The sequence below is a fragment of the Ochotona curzoniae genome, unplaced genomic scaffold (genome assembly GCF_017591425.1).
Source record: "Ochotona curzoniae isolate NIBS_2020 unplaced genomic scaffold, NIBS_Ocur_1.0 scaffold_3208, whole genome shotgun sequence".
NCBI classification, from domain to species: Eukaryota; Metazoa; Chordata; class Mammalia; order Lagomorpha; family Ochotonidae; genus Ochotona; species Ochotona curzoniae.
The window spans coordinates 60,960,224-60,987,880 of record NW_024467106.1 but is presented as its reverse complement, the minus strand read 5'-3'; the positions used below and the strand labels follow the sequence as shown (position 1 = coordinate 60,987,880).

Sequence of the window (27,657 nt, the reverse complement as noted above, 5' to 3'; positions counted from 1 at the left end):
CACCAACTCTATTGGGTTTTCTGCAGGAGCAGCCTCAGTCAGCTGCCATTAGCCCAGACCTTTCCCTGCAGGCACCATAGCCTTGAAGCAGTTCTTTCCCTCAGGAGAAACGAGAGTCTGACAAGAGAGGTCAGGATGGCCTTGGCCGCCCTGCAGGTGTCTGAGCGTCCAGGGATGGGTGTGCTTGGAGCCACAGCAGAATCAAGGGCCTTCTGAGATTCTGTCCTTGTCCATCAGGATAAGGACACACACATTTGGTGGGCATTGCTCCTGAGGGTCCCAGGGCGTACCATTTTCAGAACACCTGGCCTGGCTTGACTGTTGGATGCTGGAACTTGCCAGAAACTCTGTACTTTCCCTCTCCTGAGAACTTCTGCATTAGCACATCAGGTCACTTGAAGGAAGACTTCCTACAGAGAAACTCGCACAGATGGCTTCTTCTAACCATGGAAGAGGTATGTTTTCTATAGTCATTACTTTTAATGGTAACATTTTCAACCTGGATTCAGAAACTTCCAGGGTAAGAAGGAAGTTTTCTGATGCTATTGGGAACAGCACTGACAAGGGTCACTCAAGACCCACCATATGGTGTCTTAGAACCTTCCTCTGACTCCAAGATGGCGCAGGAGAGGGGAGGCCTCGGGTCCTAGGAACAGGCAGGGCAAGCAGACCTACACCCCAACTCCTGGCTTCAACTCTCTCTGCAAACAGGGGCCCTGAGGTCATCACAGCTCAGCCCCATCCTGGCTTCCTGTAGCCCCCTGAGGTCATTCTTGAGCAGGCTGGCAGCAACTTGACAGGTGTGTCAGGCAGAGAGGGACATTCTGGCCACCCAGTTGAGGATGCCAGGGCCAGGTGATGCTTTGACACTACCTCAGTCACGGCCAGAACCCGGGCAGCGTCATCCCTGTGCGGTTCCCTTTCCATGGATGGGTTTCTGAGGAAGGGGCTCACCTGTAGGCCAGAGATGTCCATCTTCTCCCGGACACTGAACTTCTGACCCATGAGTCGCAGTCTGGGCACGCAGTAGAGAACCATGCTGTTGAGCTGCAGGGGAGATGACAAGGTGAGTGCCCCCGCCCCCGCCACATGCAGGCCTTTTTGGTTTATTTCAAGTCACAAAGGGAAGTATATCTTAAGAAGATGCACATGGCCATGTTTACTATGGTCACATTTGAGTGGGGAGTTGCTAGATACGAGTTTTCTGTTCATCTGGTTTCTGCTTTTTAGGTTGTCTGCTGTGAACGTGGCCTAACTGTGGAACACGAAGACAGCTGTAGACGTGTGCAGCAACACGGCAAGCCTTAAGTACGCCGTCCGTGCTGGACCTACCTTGTGGCTTTCTGGGAAGGACAAAATGACAGAAATAGAGAAGAAAGCAACAGTGGCCAGGCAGGGGCTGCAGGGCTGCAGGGGCTGAGCCACAAACGGACCAGACAGGGAACTGGGGGAGGGGAGGGTGGCGACTGAGTCATTCTGTAACTCTGCGGTGGTTGCAGTGACTGCGCCTGTCAGAACTCAGAACTCTAGAGCAGATGTGGCTTCTACTGGATATAAACCTTGAGAACAACAATCAAAACAAATCTCTCAAAGAAAGAACAGGGCCCAGTACAGTAGCCTAGCGGCTAAAGCTCCCCCACCTTGCACATGCCGGGATCCCATTTGGGCTTCGGTTCTAATCCTGGCTTCCCACCCAGCTCCCTGCTTGTGGCCTGGGAGGGGGATGGTCAGGGTTGGCCCAGGGTCTTGGGACCCTGCACCCATGTGGAAGACCCGGAGGAGGCTCCGGGCTCCTGGCTTTGGATCGGCTCATCTCTAGCCGTTGTGGCTGTTTGGGGAGTGAATTGGCAGGCAGAGGATCTTCCTCTCTTTCTCTCCTCTCTGTATATCTGACTTTCCAAAGAAAAATAAATAAATCTTAAGAAAAAAAAAAAAAAGGAACAAGAACAGATTCTAGGGGAAAACAGAAAAGCCCCCCGACTCCCATGTGAGGTCTCTCCTTCTCCCTCCTTCCAGGCCAGAGCTTGGTTCTGGTCTAGTTGAAATCCAAACATGTGTGTGGCTACAGTTCTCTACTCTCTCCTGGCTGCTATAAGCTGGAGGTGGCCAAGTTCCAATAGAAGCAGATGCGGGAGAGCAAGGATGTTGGATTTAAGAGAGAGAGTAGCATGAGACACTTTTAGCACTGTGGGCAGTACTGCCCATCAAGGTTTGTTGTGTAGTTATGAAGGAACCAGGCTATATGTGACCTCTCCCAGTGGGTCCTGGGGGTCTCTGACAACCATGAAGAACCATGTCCTTAGGCTGTCGAGCTCTGTAGGTGCCACCATGGGACAAAGCAAGGAGCAGGGGCACTCGGGCTGGGCCGGCAACCCAGCTCACCAGGAAGAGGTGGCGGTCCTGGGCTGTGCCGTTCTTGGCTGACAGCTTCTGGATGTGGCCCTCCTTGATTAGCTCGTTGGCTGGGTTGACGATGTCTTCCTCTCCACCCAGTTGCTCGTACACCTCCAAGAGCTTGTGCATTTTCTCCTGCAAGAGACACACAGGACTCAGTCTGAAGCACAATAGCAGCAAGCAAGAGCTGATGGGAGCTACTGAGAACCCAGTGGCTCCTGGAGCCCTGCCGTAGACCCATGTCCTGAAATCCTCACAGTGCCATGAACCAGCTGATACTGGAGTGAGACAGAAACACAGGGCAACATTCTAGTTGGGTACCGAAGGATGCAGAGCAGTTTGCCACACAGGGAACAACAACATCAATAACTACCTCTGTTGTTATGAGGCAGGTGCTGTTCAACATGTGATGTATGCTTAACTCATTTGATTGTAACACCAACCCCATGAAGTATGTATCGTAATCTCAATGTATAGACAGGAAAGTCAAGGCATGGTGAGATCAGCTCAGTGGCTGTGGCTTCAGCTCCACCAACCTGTCAGTCACTACTCTTGGCCATGGCGACTGGTTGGGTGGTGACATGACCAGTTAGCATGCCGGGTGAGATGGGACAGTGTTGGCAGTCCACAGGTCATGCTCTGAGCCAGAAGGCAAATGCAGCGGAAGGCACTGATCTAACATCAGCAGTGACACCAAACGAGTCAGACCTGCTGTGCCCCGGCAAGCCCTGTCCATGAACTTGAGTGATCTGAGCTCACCCTCCTGGACACAGGTTGGGGTCACGCTGACCTGGCTGTGACGCAGGCAGATGCAGGTGGGCCCCCGTGGACAGCACAGGGGGTGGGAAGCACTAGAGAAGCAGGCTGGTCATCCCTGAGGGGAGCCCAGGGGAAAGGGCAGGTCCCAGGTATGTTCACAGGCAGGCTGGTTGAACACTGCTGTGTATTGGTGATGGTGGGGTGTGCAGCTGGCACACTGAATAGCTGGGAGTGGAGGCATCTGGTAGTGCAATGGAGAGGCTGAGCATGCGCCTTATACCTACTGGAGGACTCCAAAGACACACAGAGCCAGTGCATGAAAGAAACCAACCTGGCTTCAAGAACAAATGAGTGAATGACACCACCACCAAGAGATCATTGTGCCAGGTATTCTGGGCATAGCATGCAGATTCCTTCAAACCCAGTTCGGATGACAGAGGGTCTGTTGGTGCTCCCACTGCTCAAAAGCAGAAACTAAGGGCCTAGTGTGGTAGTCTAGTGGCTAAAGTCTTTACCTTGCATGCAGCGTGCAAGGTGCACCGGTTCCAATTCCGGCAGCCCTACTTCCCACCCATCCAGCTCCCTGCTTGTGGCCTGGGAAAGCAGTCGAGGATGGCCCAAAGCCTTGGGACCCTGCACCCGCATGGGAGACCCTGATGAAGTTCCTGGCTCCTGGCTTCAGATTGGCTCAGCTCTGGCCATTGTGGCCTCTTGCGGAGTGAATCATCAGACAGAAGATCTTCCTCTCTGTCTCTCCTTTTCTCTGTATATCTGACTTTCTAATAAAAATAAATAATAATAACAAAAAAAAGCGTGGAAACTGAGGGATGCAGAGCACCCTTACTGAGGGCCACGGGCCTGGCCACACCAGCACAGGGTGAGTGAGGGTGCTCATGGCTGGGCCCTGCGGCAGAGGTGCTCATAGAGCACCTGCCCTTGTTCCCGGGGCTTCCCGGTTCCTCCAGGGTGCACACTCACCACTTTGCGGATGGCAGCATTGGAGTGGTCCGCAGCCGTGGAGATGAGCTCCAGTGATCCTGCAGGGGAGGACACAGTCACAATCAGCCTGGGCTGCAGAGACTCGAACCTCTTCCTCTCAGCACGGCTCAGAGGCCCAGTGAGCTGCCCTGGTGGGAGGTGTCTCAGTTTTGCCCCTTGGCTTGAGGCCTAAGGCCTGATCAGAGGAAGAGGGCTGCTGGGGTCAACACCAGAAGGGACCTGTTATTCTCCTACGGACCACACCTCCCTCAAAGACACTGAGCCACGTCCTGGGTTGTTAGGGGACTTGTCTTTCCATCTCTCTGGGATCTCTGTCCCCCCTCTCTCTGTCTGTGACTCTCTTCCTTTCTCCCTCCCCATCTCTACATCTTCTCTCTCTTGCCCCAGCTCCATCCCCAGGGATCCCAGCAGGTGTCTATCCCTCCCCCCGGGCCCCAGAGGCCACTGTGCTCACTCTCTGCATCCTTCCTGTCCGGGGCATCTGCTGGGAGCCTCTTCAGATAGTCCTTGAGCAGCAGTGCGTAGCGGGGGACCCTCTGCACGGGCTCCAGCATGTGATGCTGCAATGTCAGGTTCCCACACACCTCCTGCTTCTGTGAGGACAAGGGACAGCAGGGTCACCTGATGAGGCATGCATGGCCAGCGCAGCCTGCCTCAAACTGACCACCCCCGGAGATAAAGAACCATGCTTCACAGCTGGGGAGGCTGAGGCTCAGAGCACCAGGAGGGCCAGGCCTAACCCCACAGCTCATTCTATTCTATGAGCACACATTCTTGTTGGAGAAAACAAGGCTGGGACCAATACTTCCTCCTCCCTCGAGAGTGTTTTTCCCCATTCATGTTCACCTGTGTGAGCACATGTGCTGGGAAATCCGACAGCACTTTGCCCAGTTTTCCCTACAGAACTCAGACCCATATGTGTGTCCTTACGCCTAGAGGCCACTGGGCATTCTTGTGCAGATTCCTGCCACTGTGAGTACACAAGGAGCGGACGGGGGAGCCCGTCAGGGAGGCCTTCCTACATGCAGCGTGGGACAGGGCACGCATCAGGAAGATGGCTCCCTTTTGGGTACCACGATCATCTCCCCATCCACAAACTGGGAAGGTTGTTTTGTCTTGGGAGTACTGCAAGGTCTGGTATCAGCCGAGCCTAAGGACTCCTCCCATAATTTTCTCTGATCCAAAATTTCAATAATGTCCTTTCTTAGTTTCGGAGTTTAAAACATTTTTTAGAGAGAGGATGGCCTGGCTTAGTGGTTAAGATATCTGTACCCCTTTTCCAAATGCCCAGGCTTGATGCCCATCCCAGCTTTCTGCTGATGTAGACCAAGAGGGAAGCAATAGTGAGTGAACCGGTACATAAGAGCTCTTTCTTCCTGTGCTTCTAATGATTAATAAAAATTATGGTTTTATGAAAATACCCCTGGTCCCTGCACCTGAGAAGGCCCTAGTCGTTGCCATGGCCACCTTACCTGGATGCTGTGCACGACGTCCTTAAATGGCTGTGAGCGTTGGGTCCACGTGCTCACCAGGGCCATCGCCCTGTCGAAGTTCTTCACGTATTCACCGTACATCTTCAGGAATGGCGCCAGCTTCTGCAGGATGTCCCCCAGCCGGGGGTTTGTGTCCCTTCATGGAGAATGAGATCATCAGACACACAGCTCAGGTGCTGGGGCCTGAGGTCAGTGGACATGAACTTCACAGGGGAGCTGTGGGTGGGCCAAGGCCACGGCCCAACTCCCAGGGCTGTGTGGTAGCAGGTAAACTAAACTGCCTCTCCATGCCTTCATTTCCTCCCTTATACAAAGTACAGTAGCAGACTACATATTACCAGGAAGTTAAGGGAGAGGCTGCCTAAGAAGCACCTGATGCTCAGGTTCGGGGCTCAAGCCAGGAGCCATGACTTGTAGCATGGTGGCACAAATAATGGGCCACCATCAACAGAGAGGATCCACAAAATGCTATTTTACTTCTCTTTTAAGTGAGCCAAGCGTGCAGGAAACAGACCTATTCAACATTGGCAAAGCCCTTGGGGTAGCAGCACTCAACAGTCCTGAAAATGAAAGTTCACACTACTTCAGACAGGACTGCAAACACACTTCAAGAGGCAGAAAAATGCGTAACCGTCCTTGACCTCAGAACTCTTCACAGGAGATCTATTCTAATCATGAACACAAAGACGGAAGCCTCAGACACAAAGCTGTCCGTGCACAGCCCCTGGGAAGGGATCATGTGGGTTTGAGTTACAGGTCGCCCACCAAGGAGGGCGGGCAGGTGGCAGGACTCCTGTGCTACAGTCAGGAAGGGAGCAGCAGGGGCCTAAAAGAGAAAGCCTGTCTCCCCCACTGGGTCATGCACTTCGTTGGTTAGCAGTCTGTGCCCAGCTCTGACTACCCTGGGGGACACTGTGTGACCTGCTCTGCTGACAAAGTGACCCGATCCCACCCTGAGTGATCCCTATGGTCTCAGGGCTGCAACTTGGAGAACAGGCGTAGAGGACACCGAGGGGCAGGTAGGCCAGCCAAGGGACAGCAGGGGCCCTAACTCCCAGCAACTCCTAGCACCACAGAGTGGCAGGAACATGTGGCGAGAACCGGGACTGGAGACCCCTGTTGGGGCATTTGTTAACTGTGACTATGGCCACACCCTCCCTTGCAAAGAATGGACTAGAACAGCAGAGGAACAGAGGAACCAAATGTAAGGGCAGTGGGCAAGGCACAAGACCTATTTTTTAAGGGCAAAAAAAAATATCTCTCCTTTTAAAAGTCAGAGGTGGAGTATGTGTCCAGGGGGAAGATATAACCAACTAGCACGGTTTGTTCACTGCTTGGTGTTTGCAATGTCAGACCTCATTCACATCCCGACGAGCCCCGAGTGGGGCATGAGAACTCCCTTGTTCCATGTCATCTGCTTCCGCAGAAGCTAAGGCTTAGGGACACTGGTCATGTTACCACCCAGGGAGGAGTGAGTCAGAAATGGATTCAGGATTATGCAGGGAAGGGAGGTGCCCAAGCCATCAGTCCCCCAGTCCTCTGCCTGGCTCTGAAGCATGCAAATTCTAGACTCAGAGCCCTCCCAGAGTGCAACTCACCATTCCTCTGAGATCCGGGCCCGCAGCTCAGGCAGCAGGAATTGCCCGTGGAAGCGGTAGATGGAGGAGATATTGGAGAAGATGCCCGTGGTGACCTCCGGGGGGATGCCTGCTTCCATCAGTCTAGTGCAGAAAACCTGGGCAAAGAGATGCCTATGATGGCCAATGACTGTACCACAGCATGGACACTGTCACACCTGGGCACCTGCTACGGGGGGGAGGGAGTGTTTGTGGGAGGAGGCTGCCACCACTCTGTGTTATCAACACAATTTTTTATCAAAATGGTTAGGACAATCTCATGGTCTTATTAAGGCCAGCCTGACTGAGGCCTAGGCAGGGTCCAGCCCTGAGGAACGGATGTAACATCTTTCCCTCAGGTTCCCCGTATGGAAAGGAGGGTCCAGATGGTCTTCTCAGGCTTGTGACATGCAAGTTGCAGTGTCCACTCCGTCAAACCCTGCTATCCACTGATGCTTTATTTCCTGTGTCAGAAGCACTGAGCTGCCCAGCAGACAGCACTCACTGTCGCACCTACGCAGAAAACCATCTAAAAGTCATCAGCACACTCAGAGGTCGGCAGGAAATGTCCCAAAGGTGACAGAACAAAACCTCTTCCCCGGGACCACAAGCACCAAAGGCCAAAAATATGTCTCTGATCCTGACGTAACTGTCTTGAATATCAGTATTGAAGTCTTTCATAACCCCCATTTAAGGCCAAATTGGTGCTAAGAGACGAGGAGTCTGTCTTTGAAACTTTGCACTGAACTCTGAGTGGCTAAAGGCGACCCTGGAGCCATGCAGATTACCTGGTCCAGTAGGTGCAGCCGTCTCACGTAGGTCTCCTCGGTTTGCAGGAGCTCCTGTGCAATGTGGAGCAGCTTCTGGGGGTTGGAGCACTGCAGGGAGAAGGAAGCATTTCACTTGCAGGAGATGAGCCTGGGGGAGGCGGTGCCCACCAAGGTTGCCCGCTGTGTGCCAGGATGACCAGAAGCGGGGGAGTGTTAGAGGGGGCCACTAGGACTGTGACAACCGTGATGCTCAGTGTTCATGTGTACACAGGCAGGGGTAGGAAAAGCACCACAGACAGTTTTTATCAATTCCCCAAGATGACGCTACCCGCCCAGTGCTTTTTCTTCACAGCAGCTTTCAACACTGCTGCTTGGCCTGGCGGCTAAGAGATCCACGTGTAATAGCGGAAGGTCTGGGTTTAATACCTGGCTCTGGTTCCTGCAGACTCTGGGACAAAGGGTATTGCTTCCCCACAGGGGATCTGATTTTGACCCCAACCGGGGGGCCACTGAGAATATTTAGAGAATAAGCCAGAAGAAAAGCAACAAAAAACAACAAAACAAACAAACAAACAAAACCAGGTGAGAAGTTAAAGCACCATGACTTTCAAACAAAGAAAGGATTCCAGTGACGGGTGAAGGAAATTGGCGGTGTTTGGTACACCTATCTGGGTCCACTTGTGCTGCTGTAAGATGTCTGAGACTAAATCATTTACAAACAACATAAATGTACTTCTCATGGTTCTGGAAAGTAGAAAATCAAGACATCTGCTAGTTTGGTGTCTGTTTCCAAATTGGCAGTCACAGCACGATGCCCTTGTGTGATGGAGAGGACAGAAGGCCAGATGAGCAGGAAAGCCTTGTCTTTGCGTGGTGGAAAGCGAAAGAGCACTCCCTCTCCTAAGGACTCTAAATTTCATCCTTGAGAACTTCATCTCCTAAGAAGCCAACCTTATTTTTAAGATTTATTTGTTTTTAATTGAAAGGCAGATTTATAGAAAAAAAAAATGAGAAATCTTTCCTGGTTACTCCCCAAATGGCCAGAACAGCTGGAACTGAGTCCCACGGACCCAAGGAGGTGAGCTATCCTCCACTGCTTTCCCAGGCCATACGCAGACTGCTGGATTGGATATGGAGCAGCCAGGACTCGAACTGGTGTCCATATGGGTTGCCAGTGCTTGTGGGCGGAGGAGTCGCCTATCCTGCTGCTGTACTGGCTCCGAGTCCCACCTATTAATACTGTCACAATGATGATGATGCTTCAACATACGAGCTCTGGGGTATACATAAGATCATGCTCACCTTCTTATCACAGCACAGCATCCTGAGAGGAAACCTCCCAAAACAGGACTGCACCAACAGGGCAGGAGCACAAGAGTGAACTACACGTCCATCAGCTATTGTCAGAGGACTGACTGTCCAAGGAATTGACTTCTTCCTCTTTCTCCTGCCTAAAGTGCTAATGGCACTGACAGCAGAACCTGGGAGTCAGTGGTAATAGAGAGTAGCAGCACATACCAGCTCTGTTCTGTAGGAACCAAGAGGACACGGCAACAAAGCAGGGCTGAGGTCCTACAGCTCCACGTGGGCTAACTGGAGCTCCTCCCCTGCCTGAAGCCAGTATGCAAACAAGTGATTCCCTCCTCCCCTGTCCCAGCATGCCCAAATCCAAGAAATCAATACAAAATTATAAAGACAAAGACACAAAGAGGGAAGCATGATTCAATAAAAGGAACAAGACAAAACCCTCAAAAGTGACCCTAAAGCAACACAGTTAAAACCTGCTTGAGAAAAAAAAAAAATCTAAATGCCTACAAAAAGATGATTGATGAGCTAAAAGAGTAGACAAAATCAGAAAATTATGTATGATAAAATGATGACACTAACAAAGAGACAACTATAAAAAAAACTGCAATGGATATGAAAACCACAGAGCGATTCAATAACAGGGAGAAGTAAGAAACAGAATTTGAAGAGAAGTCATTTGAAATAATACAGTCAGGGTCCGGCAGCATGGCCTAGCGGCTAAAGTCCTCGCCTTGAATGCGCCCGGGATCCCATATGGGCGCCAGTTCTAATCCCGGCAGCTCCACTTCCCATCCAGCCCCCTGCCTGTGGCCTGGGAAAGCAGTCGAGGACGGCCCAAAGCCTTGGGAACCTGCACCTGAGTGGGAGACCCGGAAGAGGTTCCTGGCTCCTGGCTTCAGATCAGCGTAGCACCGGCCATTGCGGCTCACTTGGGGAGTGAATCATCAGATGGAAGATCTTCCTCTCTGTCTCTCCTCCTCTCTGTATATTTGACTTTCTAAATAAAAATAAATAAATCTTTAAAAATGCATAAAAAATACATAAACATGTGCATGAGGGAATCTCAAAAAGAAGAAATGGACAGAGGCTATTGGAGAAATGGCTGAAAAACTCTCAATCTGAGGAAAGAAATGGAATCTCCAAGAACTCCAATTAAAACTAAAAGAAGGGGCCTGGCGCAGTTGCGTGAGTGGTTAAGGTCCTCGCCTTGCACGCCCGGGATCCCATATGGGCGCCGGTTCTATCCCGGCAGCCCCGCTTCCCTTCCAGTTCCCTGCCTGTGGCCCGGGAAAGCAGTCGAGGATGGCCCAAAGCTTTGGGACCCTGCACCCACGTGGGAGACCCGGAAGAGGCTCCTGGCTTCGGGTCGACATAGCATCGGCTGTTGCGCTCACTTGGGGAGTGAATCATCAGACGGAAGATCTTCCTCTCTGTCTCTCCTCTCTGTATATCCGCCTTTCCAATAAAAAAATAATAATAAAAATAAATCTTTAAAATTAAAAGAAGATATCAAGACACATTATAGGGGCTAGACATGCAAACAGGAACCTCTGCTCCATCAGCCACTTTTGGCTGATGGTCAGCGGGTGCAGTCTGCTCCAATTGCTTAAAAAGCAGCCAGCGCCATCTTGGCTAGGGCAGCCAGAGCACCTATTGGCACCAGGCTTTGCCTGCTGGCCACCCACTGACGAGCTCTGGGGCTTGGTGTTGAGGAATTACTGCCTAGGGACATCCATGGATAAGACCACCAATGTGTAGGTGAGCAATGAATCCTGAGGGACCCCCAATGTCAGGGCCACTGTGCTTGCAGGTAAGTGAGGGGACTGAGACCTGGTGGTTTGGAGGGGAGAGATTGGAAGATCTGTGTGGGTCAGACTAATTCACCATCCTACATGGGAGTCCTGAGATGGGCTTGTTAGCGCAAAATATTGCTGATTGCCACATGCCAGCCCACAAGAAAGCTAGGGCTGGGGGCCTGTTTAGGGCTAGACATCAGTGCCTGAGTGTCAGAACAGGGACAGGTCACTCACATCAGACAGGGCCATGACACTAACCAGCACTTGAGAGAAACAGGTCTGGGGATACATTCTGGGGGGGGGGGGGGATAAGTGGGCCCAATCCTGTGGAAATACAAGTCCTGCAGGTTAACTTAAGAGTTGAGATGTGAAAGGGCTGAACTAGGTGTGGTCATGGAACCCACCAACACTCATGGGTACTGGCCAAGAATAGGCTGGACAGGTCCAGGTTGCAGCACCCACATGTGCATCCTAAAACAAGGTGTGGGCCTAGCTGCAACATTCACCAGCTCATACAAAGGCCAAGGGCATAGCACCTGCTGGCACATGTGAGATTTGGGTCTGGAAGTGGGCTGACTGGGGAGAACATGGGAAACTCCCCTACGGGGTCATAACTCCCACTGGTGAACATGTGGTCCAGACTTGGGGGTTGGGCAAGCTAGGCAAGGTAGCTCTATCTGTTGGCAAGTTTGTGGATTGGTTTTGGAAGGGGGCGGACTGGGTAGGGCCAAGCAAGCCTTAGCTCATTGGCCAAGTGCAGAAACCATGCTGGAATGCAGGTCATGCTAGGATAGGCTGTCACACCTGCCAGTTTGCATGAGCCAGGGATGGGAGCAGACTGAGTAGGGCCAGGTCCCAGTACCGGCCAGTGAGAGTTGGGACTGGAAGCAGGTCAGGTCAGGCCAGGCTACGGCATCCAAAGACAAAGGCCAACACAGGTGAGGGACTATGCCAAGCTGAGTCAGAGCAACCACTGGCAAAATGAGAGATCCGAGGCCGAGAACAGGCCTGGTTGGGGAGGTAAGGGGACACCCGGGCTGGTTTGTGGTTCCCACTCGGTGAGTACAAGGACTGGAATGGGGGCTTTTGTCTGGTCTGGACTCGGCTGCAGTGTCCCTTGGCACAAGTGTGGACTGGGTCTGGGGTGTGTCAGATTGAGCTAGAATATAGCATCCACTGGTGCTCTGGAGGACCAGGGTAGGTATAGGATAGGCTGGACTAGGTCTTGGCACCTGCTGAACCATATGAGAGCTGTGTCTGGGCATGGACCAGATGAGGCTAGGCTGTAACACTCAACAGTAAGAACTGGAATGGTTGAAGGCCAGTCATGAAATGCTACTGTTCCTGCTAGGACAGGAGGTGGACTAAGTAGGGCTGACCCATGGACCTACCAGTGAGTGCGAGATCTGGCACTGGGAGAGATTATGATGGAGGAGCTTAGGGAACTCCTCTGTCAGGACACAGTCCCTGCAGGTGAGTGCAAGAAGCACGATAGGGAGCAGCCCAGACCAGGTCAGGGAATGGTACCCACAGGTATACAGTTGGCTTAAGTCAGGGGCGTACCAGGCTGGGTCAGTTCATATCACCTGCGGATGAATTTGATCACCAGAATGGAGTATGGGGCAGGCTGGATCAGGCTGCATCACAAGCCAGTTCACATGTTAGCCAGGACTGGGGGCCGGCTAGGTTGGGCTAGGCTGTAGCCCCAACCAGCGTGAGCTGGGACTGGGGGGTGGGCTGGGCCTGGCCAGCCTACAGCACCCACTGGCAAATGCCAAGGTGAGGTGAGCCATGCTAGCCTGGACCACAGTGCCCAACCAGCACACATGAGACCCAGTGGGGAGGGAGTGAACATGGCAGCGGGGCTGCATGCAGCTCCTCTGCTGGCCAACCACTCCCATTGGAGAGCATGAGAGCTGGGATGGGAGCAGATCAGGCCTGGCGGGGGGCCACAACACCTTTTGGCCTGCATGTGAGCTGGATCAGGGGAAAGCCAGGCTGGGTTGCCTGTTCTTACCGGTGCTTATACAAGGCAGTGTGCGTGTGGGTTGGTTCGACTTTGCCAAAGCATCAGCTGGCAGAGGCTGGCCCGGGGGGTAAATTCTGTCAAGTTAAACTGCAGAACCACTTGGAGAGTGCAAGATCTGGGAGCGAGAATGAGCCCAGTTGGGATATAGTGGGCACTTCCCTCTTGGGTTGCCATTCTGAGTGGTGAGCATGAGAACCAAGACTGGGGCAGGCATGGCTACACAGAGTGGCACTCAGTGGCACATGTATGGACTGAACAGTGGCGCTGGTTGGGTTGAACTGGGCTTTAATGCCTACTGACATGTATTAGAGCTGAATGGGATGTGGAACAGACAGGACCAGTCTGCTGCACGTACTGGCAAGCATGGGAACCAGGGCAGTGGGTGGTCCTGGTGCAAGTTATTGTGGGTCACTCCAACTAGGCTGCAGCTCCCACTGGTTTACATGAGGGCCAAGTGTGCATTGGGCAGACCAGATTTGTCTCCAACACTCACTGGGTTGCATAGAAGACAGGACTGGAAGGCCTGGCACAATGGCCTAACAGCTAAAATCTTTGCCTTGGACACACGGGGATCCCATGTAGGTACCGGTTCTAATCCTGGTGGCCTTGCTTCCCTTCCAGCTCCCTGCTTGTGACCTGAGAAAGCAGTCAAGGACAGCCCAAAACCTTAGGATCCTGCATCCATGTGGGAGATCGGGTAGAGGCTTCTGGTGCCTGGCTGTTGTGGTCAGTTGGGGACTGAATCATTGGACAGAAGATTCTGCTCTCTGTACATCTGACTTTCCAACAATAAATAAATAAATCTTTAAAAAAGAAGAAGAAGACAGGACTGGAGACAACTGACCAACTGACCCAGCAACTGCAACTACCAATGTATGTGACAGACTGTGCCAGACCCTGTATTGGCAAGCACACACAAGAACCAGGTCTGGGAATACCTCAGATGAAGTTTTTGTATAGAGTCTTCCAACTGAATCGCAGGATTCAGAACCCCAACCATGAAGAGAATTACAGGTTCCATGGTCTGACCGTGGAGTGCATGTGTCAGAGCTGGGCCTCCTCAGTGGCTTGGATGGAGCAGTAGACAGCACATCCAGGTGCACATGGAGGACATGGCAGTACACCAAAGCCTGCAGAGGACACCTGGTACCACATCAGAGGACAGAGGACAGAACAAATTGATCAACTATCCCAGGTAAGTGTTGTAAGTGAATATTTGGGCAAATAAATACTCTAAGGTGGACTATGTTAACCAGTAAATTCTAGAAAGATCTCTTCACGTTTGGAGTGGTGAAATCAGCAGTACTTCAGAACTGTTGAACTGTCAAAACTTCTTGTGTAGCAACCTTGGAGCTCACACCACATAGCAGACCCTGGTATTGCACTGGGTGCTGTCCTCCATCCCAGGATATGGAGGCAGTCGGGAGGCTGGGTGCAGCTTTTCCTTTTGTCTCCCTCTTCCACCCCGCGCCCCCAAGAAGCAGGATGGGAAGAAAAAAGAGAATGTGGAAATGGTGGTCTCACCCATTTCCCTGTAGCCCTTGACCCTTTCTCTGCACCCTAATCAACTATGTAAAAAATCATCAAAAATAAAAATATTTAAAAAGACACATTATAATCAAATAACCTAAAGTCAAAGACCAAAAAACAAACAAACAAAAAAATGTTGAAAGCAACAAGAATAAACTGCAATTTATCTTGTTCAAAGGAGGGTGTTCCATAACGGAGTGGGAAGATACATTCAAAGGGCTAAAAAGAAAAAGACTTTCTCAACCAAGACTACTGCTGCTTTTAGCAATCCTTCAAAAATGAAGGAGACATAAAGACTTTCAAATAAAGAAAAGCTGAGAGAATTTACCTCCACGAGACCTGATCATACAGAGAGCCCTTTAAGGGGAAATAAGACCAAGGTAAACAGCAACACAAAGCTGCATACAATATAAGGTTCTCCAGGAAAGGTAAACGCATGGTGAAGTACAGCAACCTTTCCTCTTACAGTTTTGGTGTGCAGAATTTAAATCATAAACACACAAAAAGTGACATTGCTTAAGACCTGTAGTTTTTTTGTTTGTTTGTTTGTTTTGTTTTGTTTTTGCATTTTATTAGGGGTTGGGAGGCAGAGAGGGAGAAAAAGAGGAAAGGAGGGAGGGAGGGAGAGAGAAAGGGAAGGAGAGGAAGAGAGAGAGACGACAGAAAGATAGAAGTCTACTCAAATACAAGACAGCTAGGGCTGGGCCGGGCCCAGTGAGGTCAGTTCAGATATGCAATGCATTCCCGAGCTGTGCTCCCAGAACATCACAGGAGGAGCAGGCACTCGGATCAGGCTTGACAATAAGACATGCAGGCATTACAAGCAGTATCTTTAATCACTGTGTCAAGCATTCACACATGGCCAAATCTTCAAACCTATGTTAATCAGCATATAATCTATCAAGATGATTGGTGACATCAATAATACGAAGCAGAAAGAACTGTACAGAAGTAGAGTCGCGGTATGTGATTGAAGTCGGCATCAATTTTTTCTTCATTTTTATTTGAAGAGCAGAGAGAGAGAGAGAAACAAACAAAGAGAGTAAGAGATATTTTCCATTGGTTTTTCATTTTCCAAAGGTCTGAATACCCGGGGCTTAGTTAGGCCAAAGCAAGGAGCTAGGAGCTCAGCCTGAGTCTCTCGGGTGGGTGGCAAGGACTCAAGCACTGCTGCCTCCCAGGAAGCCAACTCAAGAGCATGGCCAGGACTCAATTCAGACTCGCCAACCTTGAAGGAAGGCATCCCAACCACTGCATCAAAACCCTTACATCTACAGTAACTGGTATCAAATCCTCACATGATTGATGACATGGATATTACGCCACGGGGAGGGAGGAACCAGAATTGTAAAGGAATAGAGTCTTTGTGTGTGACTAAAATTGGCATCAAGAAGTTGCTATAATTGTAAGATGTTTTATGAACTACAACAGAAACCACAAACCAGCTAAAAATATATATACAAAAGAAAATGAGAAGATCAGAATATCAATCAGTAAGAAGGCAGTCACAGCATAAAGCAAAAAGGCTAGCAGACACACAGAAAACAATAGCAGAAACAGCAATCTTTCCCTACCAGTATTTAAATGTAAATGAGTTTAATGCCCCAATCAAAAGACATAGATTGGCTGAATGAATTGAAAACAGCAGCATCCCACTTTAACGCCATTCACAAGAAACCCTAAACCCAAGCACTTATATAGAGCGAAATGAACTAATTGAAATATTCCATGCAATGGTGACCTAAAGACTGAGTATCCACACTTCTATCATACAAAAATAAACTTTAAAGAAAAAACTGACACAACAAGCAAAAGGCATATAATGTGAAAGTGTCAAGTCAACAAAGAGGTATCACAATTGTTCAGGACAGATCACATGTGAGGCATAAAACAAGTCTTAGCAAATTAAAGAAGGCAAAACATACAAAGTACCTTCTAGTTTCAATGGGCTGAAACTAGAAAATACCACAATGAAAACTACATGGGGCTGGCACGGTGGCATGAGTAAAGCTGCCACCTGCAGTACCAGCATCTCTTTTGGGTGCTGGTTCAATCCCTGGCTGCTCCACTTCCGATCTAGCCTCTTGCTAGTGTACTTGAGAAAGCAATGGAGATGGCTCAAGACCTTGGAGTTTCTGCACTCACATGGGAGACTCCTGCCCTCAGCCTGGCTCAGTCCCAACTCATACAATCAGTGGATGCAACATCTCTCCCTCGATCTCTCCTTCTCTCTCGTAAGTCAGCCTTTAAAACCAATCAATCTTTTTCTTTTTTTGAAGAGACACAAGAAAATCCACGGATAACATGCAAGTCAAACAACATACTCCTTAACAACCAATGGGTAAAAGAGGAAGAGAGAAGTTAGAATATACTTTGAGACCAACTGAAATCAGAACAGACTTAAGAAATAAGGCAAATACAGCGACAGGAGGACAGCTAAGAGAGGAGCAGGCATTTGGCACAGAGGTTAAGGTGTTGCTTGAAACGCCATCTTTCCTCAGAGTTCCTGACAGTAATGCAGACTTGAAGAAACAGCTCAAGTTCTGTATCCCTATAACCCTCCTGAGATTCCAATCCAGTTGCTTACTCTTGGTTTTGCTCTGTTTCAGTCCTGGCTATTCAAGGTATTTGAGGAGTGAACTGGCAGATGGGAGATTCTCTCTCACTCCCTACCTCTTTCTCCCTCCATCCCTCCCTCTCAAAAATAAAGAGGAAGAAGAGTAAGGGGAAAGGAGAGTAAGAAGGAGATGCAGAAGAAAGGTCTCGAGCCAATAACCCACCTTTATTTGTCAAGAAAATAGAAAAACAGGAGCTAAACCCAAAGCTACCAGAAGGAAGGAAATAGAAAGATCAGACCACAGATAAACAAAACAGAGAATGAGAAAAAAAATTAACAACACTAACAAGGCGCGTTTTTAAAAGATCAGTAAAACTGGCAAACCTTCATCCGGATTAACTAAGGGGGAGGGGAAAGAAAAAAAGAAGACTCAAATAATTAAAATCCAGAACGAAAGAAAAGACATTAAAATGATAAAATTCAACAGAACACGGTGAACAACAAATTTGATAACCCTAGAAATCCAAGGAATATAAAATCTATCAAGATTAAATCTTGAAGAAATTTTTAAAAAATCTGAGACTGAATCAGCAAACACCTCGCTCAACAAAAAAACGTCCAAGACCACGTGGCTTCGCTGGAGAAGCCTCCCAAACATTTAAAGGATAATTAATACCATTCCTTCTGAAATTGTTCTCAAACAACAAAAGAAGGTCACTTCCAAACTCATTTAATGAGGTCAGCAGCACCCTGGTTATCACAGAGCCTCCCAAAGACATTATAAGAAAACCGCAATATCCCTGATGAATACTGATGCAAAAAACCTCACAAAATATTAGGAAACCAGATTCAAGAGAACACTGGCAGGATTACATGAGGCCAGCGCGGTGGCAAACTGATTTGATTCCCCTGTGGGTGCCAGTTCAAGTCCTGGCTGCTCCAGGTACTTCTGTCCCAGTTCCCTGTTCAGGGCCTGAGAAAGCAGCTCTGAGGATGGTCCAGTGCTTGGACCCCTGCACCCATGCTGGAAACCTGGAAGAGGCTCCTGACATCTGACTGCGGATTGGCTCTGGCCATTGCAGCTAATCATGGAGTGCATGGAAGATAAATGACATGTTTCTTTCTTCTTTTTTTGTTTTAAGTTTTTTTTTTTTTTTTTTAATCACAAAGTCAGATATACAGAGAGGAGGACAGAGAGGAAGATCTTCACTCCGATGATTCACTCCCCAAGTGAGCACAACGACCGGTGCTGCGCCTATCTGAAGCCAGGAGCCAGGAACTTCTTTCCAGGTATCCCACACAGGTGCAGGGTCCCAAGGCTTTGGGCCATCTTCGACTGCCTTCCCAGGCCCCAAGCAGGGAGCTGGATGGGAAGTGGAGCTGCCGGGATTAGAACCTGTGCCCAATAGGATCCTGGTGTGTTCAAGGTGAGGATTTTAGCCGCTAGGCCACCATGCCGGGCACAGCCATGTTTCCTTCTCCAACTTTTTAGGTAAACAAACAAAAAAAATTTTTTTTAAGAAAGGATTACACATTGTGAGCAAGTCTGATGAATTCCTGGAATGCCACTATGGTTCAACAGATAAAAGTCAATTTGATACAACACATTAACAGAATGAAGGGGGAAAAACAAAACAAAACAAAACAAAAGCTACATGATCTTTAACTGACACAGAACAATACAAACAAAGGCCATAGAGGAAAAGCCCACAGCTAACTTCATTCTCAGCAATGAGCAAGTGAGAGCTTTCCCTCGAAGGTTAGGAACCCTTGATACCCTTGATACTTCTATTGACACAGTACTGAAAGTTCCAGACAAAGCATTTGGGTAAGGAAAAGGCATCCATATTTGAAAGGGAAGGAAACATAAAACTAACTGCTCACAGATCATATGATCTTCCACGCAGGAACTCTAAAGACTCCACACACACACACACACACACACACACACACAACATGATTAAGAATGGGCCCGGCGCAGTGGTTAAGGTCCTCGCCTTGCACGCCCGGGATCCCATATGGGCGCCTGTTCGTATCCCGGCAGCCCTGCTTCCCACCCAGCTCCCTGCCTGTGTCCTGGGAAAGCAGTCGAGGACGGCCCAAAGCCTTGGGAACCCGCACCCTGTGGGAGACCCGGAAGAGGTTCCTGGTTCCCGGCTTTGGATTGGCATAGCATAGGTCGTTGCGGCTCACTTGGGGAGTGAATCATGGAATGGAAGATCTTCCTTTCTGTCTCTCCTCCTCTCTGTATGTCTGACTTTGTAATAAAAAATAAATAAATCTTAAAAAAAAATTGAATCAACCCAGGCTGGTGCTGCAGCATAGGTTAAGCTGCCACCTGCTCTTACCAGCATCCCGTAGCATGGTGCTGGCTGGAGCCCAGCTGTTCCATTTCTAGTTCAGATTTCCGCTGATGTACCCGGGAAGGTCATAGAAGATGGTCTGAGTGTCTAAGTCCTGTCTCCCATGTAGGAGACCAAGGTGGAGTTCCTGGCTTCTGATTCTGGCCTTGCCCAACCCCAGTGTCATGACCAGCAAATCAGCAGGTGGAAGATACTTTTCTTTCTTTAGCTTTCTCAATCTTTCTCTGCTTTCTAAATAAAAAACAAAAGACAAACAAACAAACAAATAATAGAGAACCAGTGCTGTGGCATTTACAAGCCTATCACTTTTGCCTTTCAAAGAAAAAAACTTTTTAAAAAGATCTTTAAAAAAGGAGTAACAAACTAAGAAGCTTCTGTGCAGCAAGGCAAACAATCAACAAAGTTAAAAAGCAACCCACAGAATGGGAGAAGATCTTTGCACACTACATAGGTGATAGGGGGTTAATCTCCACAATATACAAAGATCTCCAGAACAACCAAAATACCAAAACAAACAAACCACTCAAGAAATGGGCAGGCATTTCACAAAGAAACAAACTCAAATGGCAAACAAACATATGAAAAAATGCTCAAGTTCCCTGACAATAAAGGAAATCCAAATTAAGACAACAATGAGGTACCACCTAACGCCAGTAAGAATGGCTCACATACAAAAAACCACCAACAACACTTGCTGGCGAGGATATGAGGAAAAGAGAACTCTTCTCCACTGCTGGTAGGACTGCATGTTGGTACAGCCTCTATGGAAATCAGTATGGAGAACACTCAAACAACTCAAAATCTGCATACCATATGATCCAGCAATAGCACTCCTAGGAATATATCCAAAACACCTGTTTCACAACAAACCAACATGCACCCCTATGTTCATAGCAGCACAATCAATAATTGCAAAAACTTGGAAGCAACCAAAATGCCCATCAACAGAAGATTGGATAAGAAAGCTATGGTTCATTTACTCCATGGAATACTACTCAGCTATTTTAAAAAATGAAATGCAGTTTTTTGTGGCCAAATGGTCCCAACTGGAAACCATTATGCTAAGGGAAATGAGCCAATCCCAAAAGGTTAGATACCACATGTTTGCCTTAAATTAATATGAAATGATGTCAATCTGAAAAATAGTACCTGTAAATTATAATATTATCTCAACCTTAAACAGCCTGTATCACATGCAATAAGACACTGTGATATAACCAGTGAACCAACAATCAATGTGAGTCAGACTACTTATGAATTAAAGAATCATAAAACCTAATATACTTTGAAGATCCTATGCTAATCAGGAATGGGGCGGGACAGCAGAGAAATCTTCCATCTCCTTAGAAGGTGTGAGGAAGACGTGAAGTATAACCTATCAGGAACATAACAGGTAACTCATAGACAATAGACTCGAATCAGCATTAGACAATAATAAAACTACAAAGACATACAGGGGAAAGCAAGAGCAATCCTGACAACCTCTTAACGGGAGGTCATATTCACAGAGCAGGGGGGACCCCAGAGTGGAGCAAGAAGACAGGACGAGGCTTGTATCCCAACCCTGGAGACTCCCGGATTCTCTCTAAGGACTATCAGTATGGGCACCAAGGACTACATCCCAACTGCCAAGGACACCACGGGGAATTGGAGTGCCTTCGGAGGCCAAGAACTCTGAGGTCATCCACCCCCATTTGGATCTACTACATGGGATGGAAGAAGCCCAAATACTTCCTCGCAGGATCCAAGGTCATCGGAACAACAGCCAGGAGCCCTGAGCAGTCTGCAGAAACAGAACAGTACACTTCCTTTGGGACTCCACCCTATCTTGCATTAACCATCAGGGTTGCTCCAGAGCCCCCTCCCCCAAAAACAAACAAACAAACAAACAAACAAAAAACTAGACTAGATAGAGAACAACAAGGAAAGCTTAGAACCAGACAGGAGTCGGTCAGCGTGGATTCACATATATCTTACTAGATGGGACACAAAGATTAGTTACTCCTCACTAAGGTATTGAAGATTTCTCTGCACACCCCTCCTAAAACTGTTCTGTACCTCAACTGTTGACATATGCCTGTTAGAGTTATAAGCCAAGTTCAGCAAAATTATGCTTCAACACTATAAATTGATAAATACTAAATGAAAATAGACATGAGACAGCTGAATAATACCCTATAGCCATTTTAAGGTGGATAGAAGCCAGTAGTATATAAACTAAAATTGAGATGTCAATGAAGTAGTCACAGGATGTGGTTAAGAACTTGCATTTTTTTTTAACATATTGGTCACTCAATACCATGTCAATTAACTCCATAATGTTGTAAATTGTTGTTGATGTTGTATTGGGGCTTTTAATGGATCGGGATGCTATTCTGCCAGCTCTACCTTCAGACCAGAGATGGTCTCCCCAAGAAGCCGTTGAATTTATCTAGACAATAAGATGCTGGACTCTATGCTTGGCATATGCTTGCAATGAAAGACTCTTGACTGAATTTGAACTGTAATACTGCAGCAAGGTGGAGGAATCCACTGTGGGGGGAGGGCATGGGAAGGGGTTAGGAGAATCCCAGAGCCTATGAAACTGTGTCACATAATGCAATGTAATTAATTAAAAAAAAAAGGAAGTAACAATTAGCTGACCCAGTTGTAGGATATAAAACAAACACACAACCAACTAGGCCTAAGAACATGGACTTCAAATCCCAGTGGTCTGGCACAGTGACTGGGCATACATCCTTTTTGTGCTCCAGTCTCCCCATCTCCAGGGTACAGATAAGGGCAGCCCATGGCCGTCTGTGTTAACATCTGAGCAGAAGCCTCGAGAAAGTGAAGGGAAAGATATGTAGTGTCTCAGTGAAGTGGGTAGCTCTTATTCCTGGACTCCCAGGGGTGGCCCCTTCCTGGTTTGCCCTCTGGCACTCTTGCCCATTGTTCACCACACATGTCTCTGGAAGCACCTGCTGGTCACCAGACGGAGCCATATCTCCTCACTCCAGGTGTGGATGTCACCCACCCCAGCTAGTAGTGTTCAAACTCATTCTTATAATCATTGACCCTTCTCCAACCTGTATGTGGAAAAAATGTTTTTGTCTCACACTTGCATTTTTCATCTTGCTGGGCCTTTTAGGCTTAACTGGCTCATTTCTGCACTTGCTGATTCGGTTCTGAGTCCTTTCTACCTCCAGCTGGGAGATAGCAAGACCCCACTCTCTCCTTAATGCAAGTTAGTGGGGACATTGCCCAGGGAAGCAAGTAAGGGTGGATCCCCAGAACAGAATAATTTCAGGGGAGGGCAACCCAGGGCCATGGGAAGAGAGAGACAGTTAGGGAGGGACAAGATAATCTCCCAGGATCAGGGACTGGGTACGCTCATAGGAATAGCTCTCAAGATCAGAGAGGCCAGGAATATCTCCAATCAGCCATGTAATTAAGTTTCTCTGTGAATCTTGATTTCTGATTTAATTTTAAAAAATACTTTCTTGTTCCTTTTCCCTTTTTAAAGAATTTATTTATTTAGGGCCCGGCGCGGTGGCGCAAGTGGTTAAGGTCCTCGCCTTGCATGCCCGGGATCCCATATGGGCACCGGTTCTAATCCCATTAATGTGCGCCGCTTCCCATCCAGCTCCCTGCCTGTGTCCTGAGAAAGCAGTGGAGGACGGCCCAAAGCTTTGGGACCCTGCACCCGCGTGGGAGACCCAGAAGAGGCTCCTAGCTTCGGATTGGCTCAGCTGAAGCCGTTGCGGCCACCTGGGGAGTGAATCATCGGACGGAAGATCTTCCTCTCTGTCTCTCCTCTCTATATATCCGCCTTTCCAATAAAAATAAAATAAATCTTTTAAAAAAAGATTTATGTATTCTTATTGCAAAGTCAGATTTACAGAAAGAAGGGAGACACAGACAGGAAGATATTCCATTTGCTGATTCACTCCCAAGTGGCCACAACAGCTGGAGCTGAGCTGATCTGAAGCCAGGAGCCAGGAGCTTCTTCTGGGTCTTCCACATGGGTGCAGGGTCTCAAGGCTTTGAGCCGTCCTCCACTGCTTTCCCAGGCCACAAGCAGGGAGCTGGATGGGATGTGGGGTTGCTGGAACACGAACAGGCGCCCATACGGGATCCTGGTGTGTGTAAGGCGAGGACTTTAGCCACTAGGCTATCTTGCTGGGACCCTGCCTTTTTTTAAAGATGTATTTATTTGAAAGGTAGAGGAAAGAGAGTGAGTGAGACCTCTTTCATCTTCTGGTTTGCTCCCCAAATGCTTACAAAATGGCCAGAGCTTGGGCTAGTCTGAAGCCAGGAGCTTCTCTGGGTCTCCTACAAGAGGGCAAGGGGTCGAACAGTTGGGCAATCTTCTGCTGCTCTCCCAGGTGCATTGACAGAAAGCATCATTGGAAGTAGAGCAGCTAAAACCTGCTATACCACATTATAGCCCCAATTTCTCTGTTGAGTCGCAGTCACAGGCACATGCCTTGAAAGGACACACCAAGCAGCAGGGCTTCTCATCCCCAGCTAACCTTACACCACCAGGTGCTGTCACAGCAATTCAAGGTGCTAAGTGCTTAAAGCCAATCAAGCTGTTTGCTTAACCACGGAAGACAACTCCTTTCAAAGTCACTGAAGGATGGGTGGAGAATCTGCTTCGGAGCTCTGCACTGGGAAGGAGCTCAAGCCCCCCGGTGTGTTCAGGGCCATCAGCCCAGCCCCACCAGGCTCTTTACACTAAGTTGGCTTCATGCCTAACCCATGTGCCCTACAAGGGCTGGGCGATTTGGGGCCCAGGAAGTGCACCACTGATGTACTCGCAGCTTCATTACTACTAGTTAATTCCTCATGGTGCAGAGCCCAGCTCTCTGATATACATTTATTCTTGCATTTCCTCCATATCAGAACCCTTACTACACCTCCAGGACTGGCCAGCATGTGGGGAACAGCATTCTAACCAGGTGCTTGGAGGCAGACAGCCTGCTCCCATCAGTGACAAAAGCATCAGAGACTTCCTTGACAGATTTGGGCCTCACTCAGAACGAGTGGCCTGGGCTTGGGCACCTGCACTTCCCTCCCAGCACCTAGGAGCTCCTGGTAGCCCTAGCTGATATGGCACATGTCTACCTTGTCTTTTATTATCTTCTGAATCTGAACCTGGGACGTTTGGGCCTTGCTGACCCTGGATAGATGGCTCCCCAGACCTTGGGAGTTCTTACTCACCTGTGATAATGTCTATTAAATATATACAAAATGGCCAGTCGAGAGGCCACATCCCACCCCCTCCATTGTGAGGTCTCACTCCCTGGACCACTGACCTGTCACCTCACGGCCCCAGTGCCAGGCGCAGACACCCAGGGAACCCCACTGAAATCAAATCACATTGGCCAATCCATACCTGTTTACCCTGCTTCATCCATTCTTTCCTGTGGAAAGCAAAATAAAGTCTCCCACAGTGTTCTCCTCCCCTCCCCCCTGCACCCTGACCCACCCGGTGCTTTCCCCTGGGGTGGCGGCCATGGTCGGGGCTGGAGCGTCCTGGCCTCTTGGGATACGTGACTAACAAACTGCCCTATGGCGGTTGTCTCCTGATTCACAGATCTGCTCACACCCGAAGAATAAAACCTGTGCAGCTTCTCTCACCCATTGATTTGCTTTCCGCAGCTTCAGTAACCTGAGTGATATCTGCAATATCTGTCCTGATTCCTCCTCGAGAGAGACTATATTCCCGCAGCTTTTGTTACAATATATCTATATAATTCTATTTTATTAACAGTTATTACTGTTAACCTTTTACTGTGCCAATTTGATAGATTTAACTCCAGCACAGGTATGTGTGTACAGGAAAAAGTCGAGCCTGTGGCTGCAGGCATCCCTGAAGGGTGCAGGAACTTGTCCCCCGAGGATAAAGGAGTTAATGTCCTAAAACTGGGCCCCAGCCGTCTCTCCACCAAGAAAGCACATGATGGTCCAGACACCTGACTCTCTGCCTACCAGGTCTGACTCCTGAGTCTTGACATCAGCAACAAGGTCACCCCAAGGAGCCAGCAAGCCCAACCTGGTCACTTGGCAGCTTACCCAGCCTGTGCCTCCTAAACACATGTGCTTTCTCTAACTCCAGGGCCATCTGCTGTGTTTCTACCTCCCCTTAGGTTCCAGTACCAAGCCCAAAGTCCAATAAATGCCAAAAACACTGTGTGTGGGCTTTCCCTCTAGGAGGGTCCCTCTGCTGGGGACACGGCTCAGGCCTACACCGATGGTGCTGGGCTTCACGGTTCCTGCCCACGTCCTGAGCACAGCATAGCACCCAGCCTGTGCCACTTCCTGTGGGTGACTCCAGGTAGGTGCCATACTCCTTCTACCTGTTTATGAACTGGACGGTGCTCATGCTACCTTGCCCAAGAGGGTTCTGCGAGGCTCCCAGCAAGCACTCCACAGAGGGCGGCTTTGCGCGGCCCTATTAAGACTAACTCTCATGCCTTCTTAGGGTGCAGATTCAGTGCATCTCTTAGCTATGGAGACTGAAGTTCAAGTGAAGTCAGGTGGGTCAGGTTAGTTCTTCCCAGCACTCTATTCCCCTTGTGCAGTGGGAACTGTGTGCCTCAGTCCCGAGGTTTGGGTGACCTCCAACCCCTCCGACAAGAGGGCCTACCTGGGCCACGTTGGCTTCCTCGTCGATCCCTGGGGAGCTGTTCCTGGGGTCGGCCTCTTCACCCACGTCACTGTCAGCCTCCTCCTGCGGAGTCTGGCTGCCTGGGGCCGTCTCGGGGTGCAGCAAGGCAGAGCCTGGGGACAGTTCCTCGCAGGGGAAGTTCTCACCGGCCACGCTGGAGGATGGGCTGTCAATCCCGCTATCCCGGTTGGGGATCTTCGTGCCACAGTTCAGCTCCCCGCCTTGGCCAGTGTCTGAGGGGCTGTCCCCTGTCGCAGCTGGGCCACTGTGGTCCCCACAAGGGGCACTGGGCCTGACTGGGAGTGCTTGGAGCTTCCCCATGAAAGAGGAGCCAGGCACTGGAATGGGTGCTTCTGGAGAGACAACAGGTCCTGGGGCAGTGGAGCTCTCCCTGCCAGATTCCATCCTCAGGGTTGAACTTGTCAGGCTCCTAGGAAGCTTGGCTGGGGCCTTCCTGTCAAGAAGAAATGAGCCTATTTCAGTGCAGCCCCTTCATGTAGCCCACCCCTCCCAACTGAAAGCCCTAAGGGGCAGGCACAGGCCAGGATAAATGGTGCACCGAAACTCTGGGCAGGTGTACTAGGCTCCTACTGGGCAGGTCTTTGCAGAATGGCAAGTGACAAACATATCATTGTAAAATTAAGTTTTTTGCATACACAAAGAAGCCACTCTACAATGCGAAGCTCTCTGCTGCTCAGTGAGTTCAAAATACAAAATAAGGACCAGCAGCAACCGGGCCCATAGCATCTTGCTGTGTCCACGGTGCTGTTCAATCTATGACATCCCACACGAGGCTCTGCCTCCCCCTCCTCCAACCATAGTGAGGACACAGCCTCTGGAGGCCTCCGCCCAGACCACACCCTCCATCTTCCTGCTCAGGGCCAGGCCAAGGAAGTGCATCCGGGTATTTGTCTCTACCTGCCTGCCTTTCCTACATCTCTGCAGGAGCAACCTTGAGTGCCACTCCCAGTGACCCCCCGAGGAGGGTCAAAGGTGAGACTAGACCAGAGGGGGCCTGACAATCCCTGACATCTTGACCCTCGATGCAGCTGCAAAGGTGTGGCAGCCACAGTAACAGTCACTTACGCCACCTGAGAGAGTCACCTTTCCTGGTGAGCGCCGAGGGGTTGGCCAGCAGAGGCTGAGGGACTCACTGATGATCTCGCCCAGAAGGTCTGAAGTGGAGTTGACTGGGACGTGCTGAGAAAACATGAAGGAGAATGAAAATCCCTTCTTCAACTGGTGTTTGGAGCAGTTGTAGCCCCAGTCCATGAGGCAGACACAGAACAGCCCATGCTTGACCCCTGGTTGACACAGGCAGGGCCAGTGCATGACCCCCCAGCTCAGCTAGAAACTCGGGCCCGGACTGTGTTTGTCCATGGTCACAG

The 27,657-nt window shown here is 49.4% G+C and overlaps 1 protein-coding gene across 2 annotated transcripts in view; it reads right to left on the bottom strand.

Annotated features, from left to right (window-relative positions):
- FGD3 (FYVE, RhoGEF and PH domain containing 3) overlaps positions 1-27,657 on the bottom strand; it is a 52,829-nt gene that overhangs the window by 14,143 nt on the left and 11,029 nt on the right. Inside the window, exons 2-10 of one of the 2 annotated variants that reach the window (XM_040963652.1) lie at positions 27,356-27,469; positions 26,249-26,723; positions 8,050-8,139; positions 7,244-7,380; positions 5,625-5,781; positions 4,607-4,745; positions 4,132-4,190; positions 2,383-2,529; positions 955-1,047 (exon numbers count right to left, since the gene is read on the bottom strand). In XM_040963652.1, coding sequence (XP_040819586.1) covers positions 955-1,047; positions 2,383-2,529; positions 4,132-4,190; positions 4,607-4,745; positions 5,625-5,781; positions 7,244-7,380; positions 8,050-8,139; positions 26,249-26,674 — 1,248 coding nt within the window. In that variant the 5' untranslated portion in view covers positions 26,675-26,723; positions 27,356-27,469. The remainder of the gene's footprint in view (positions 1-954; positions 1,048-2,382; positions 2,530-4,131; positions 4,191-4,606; positions 4,746-5,624; positions 5,782-7,243; positions 7,381-8,049; positions 8,140-26,248; positions 26,724-27,355; positions 27,470-27,657) is intronic. The other variant, XM_040963653.1, reaches the window with a different exon arrangement.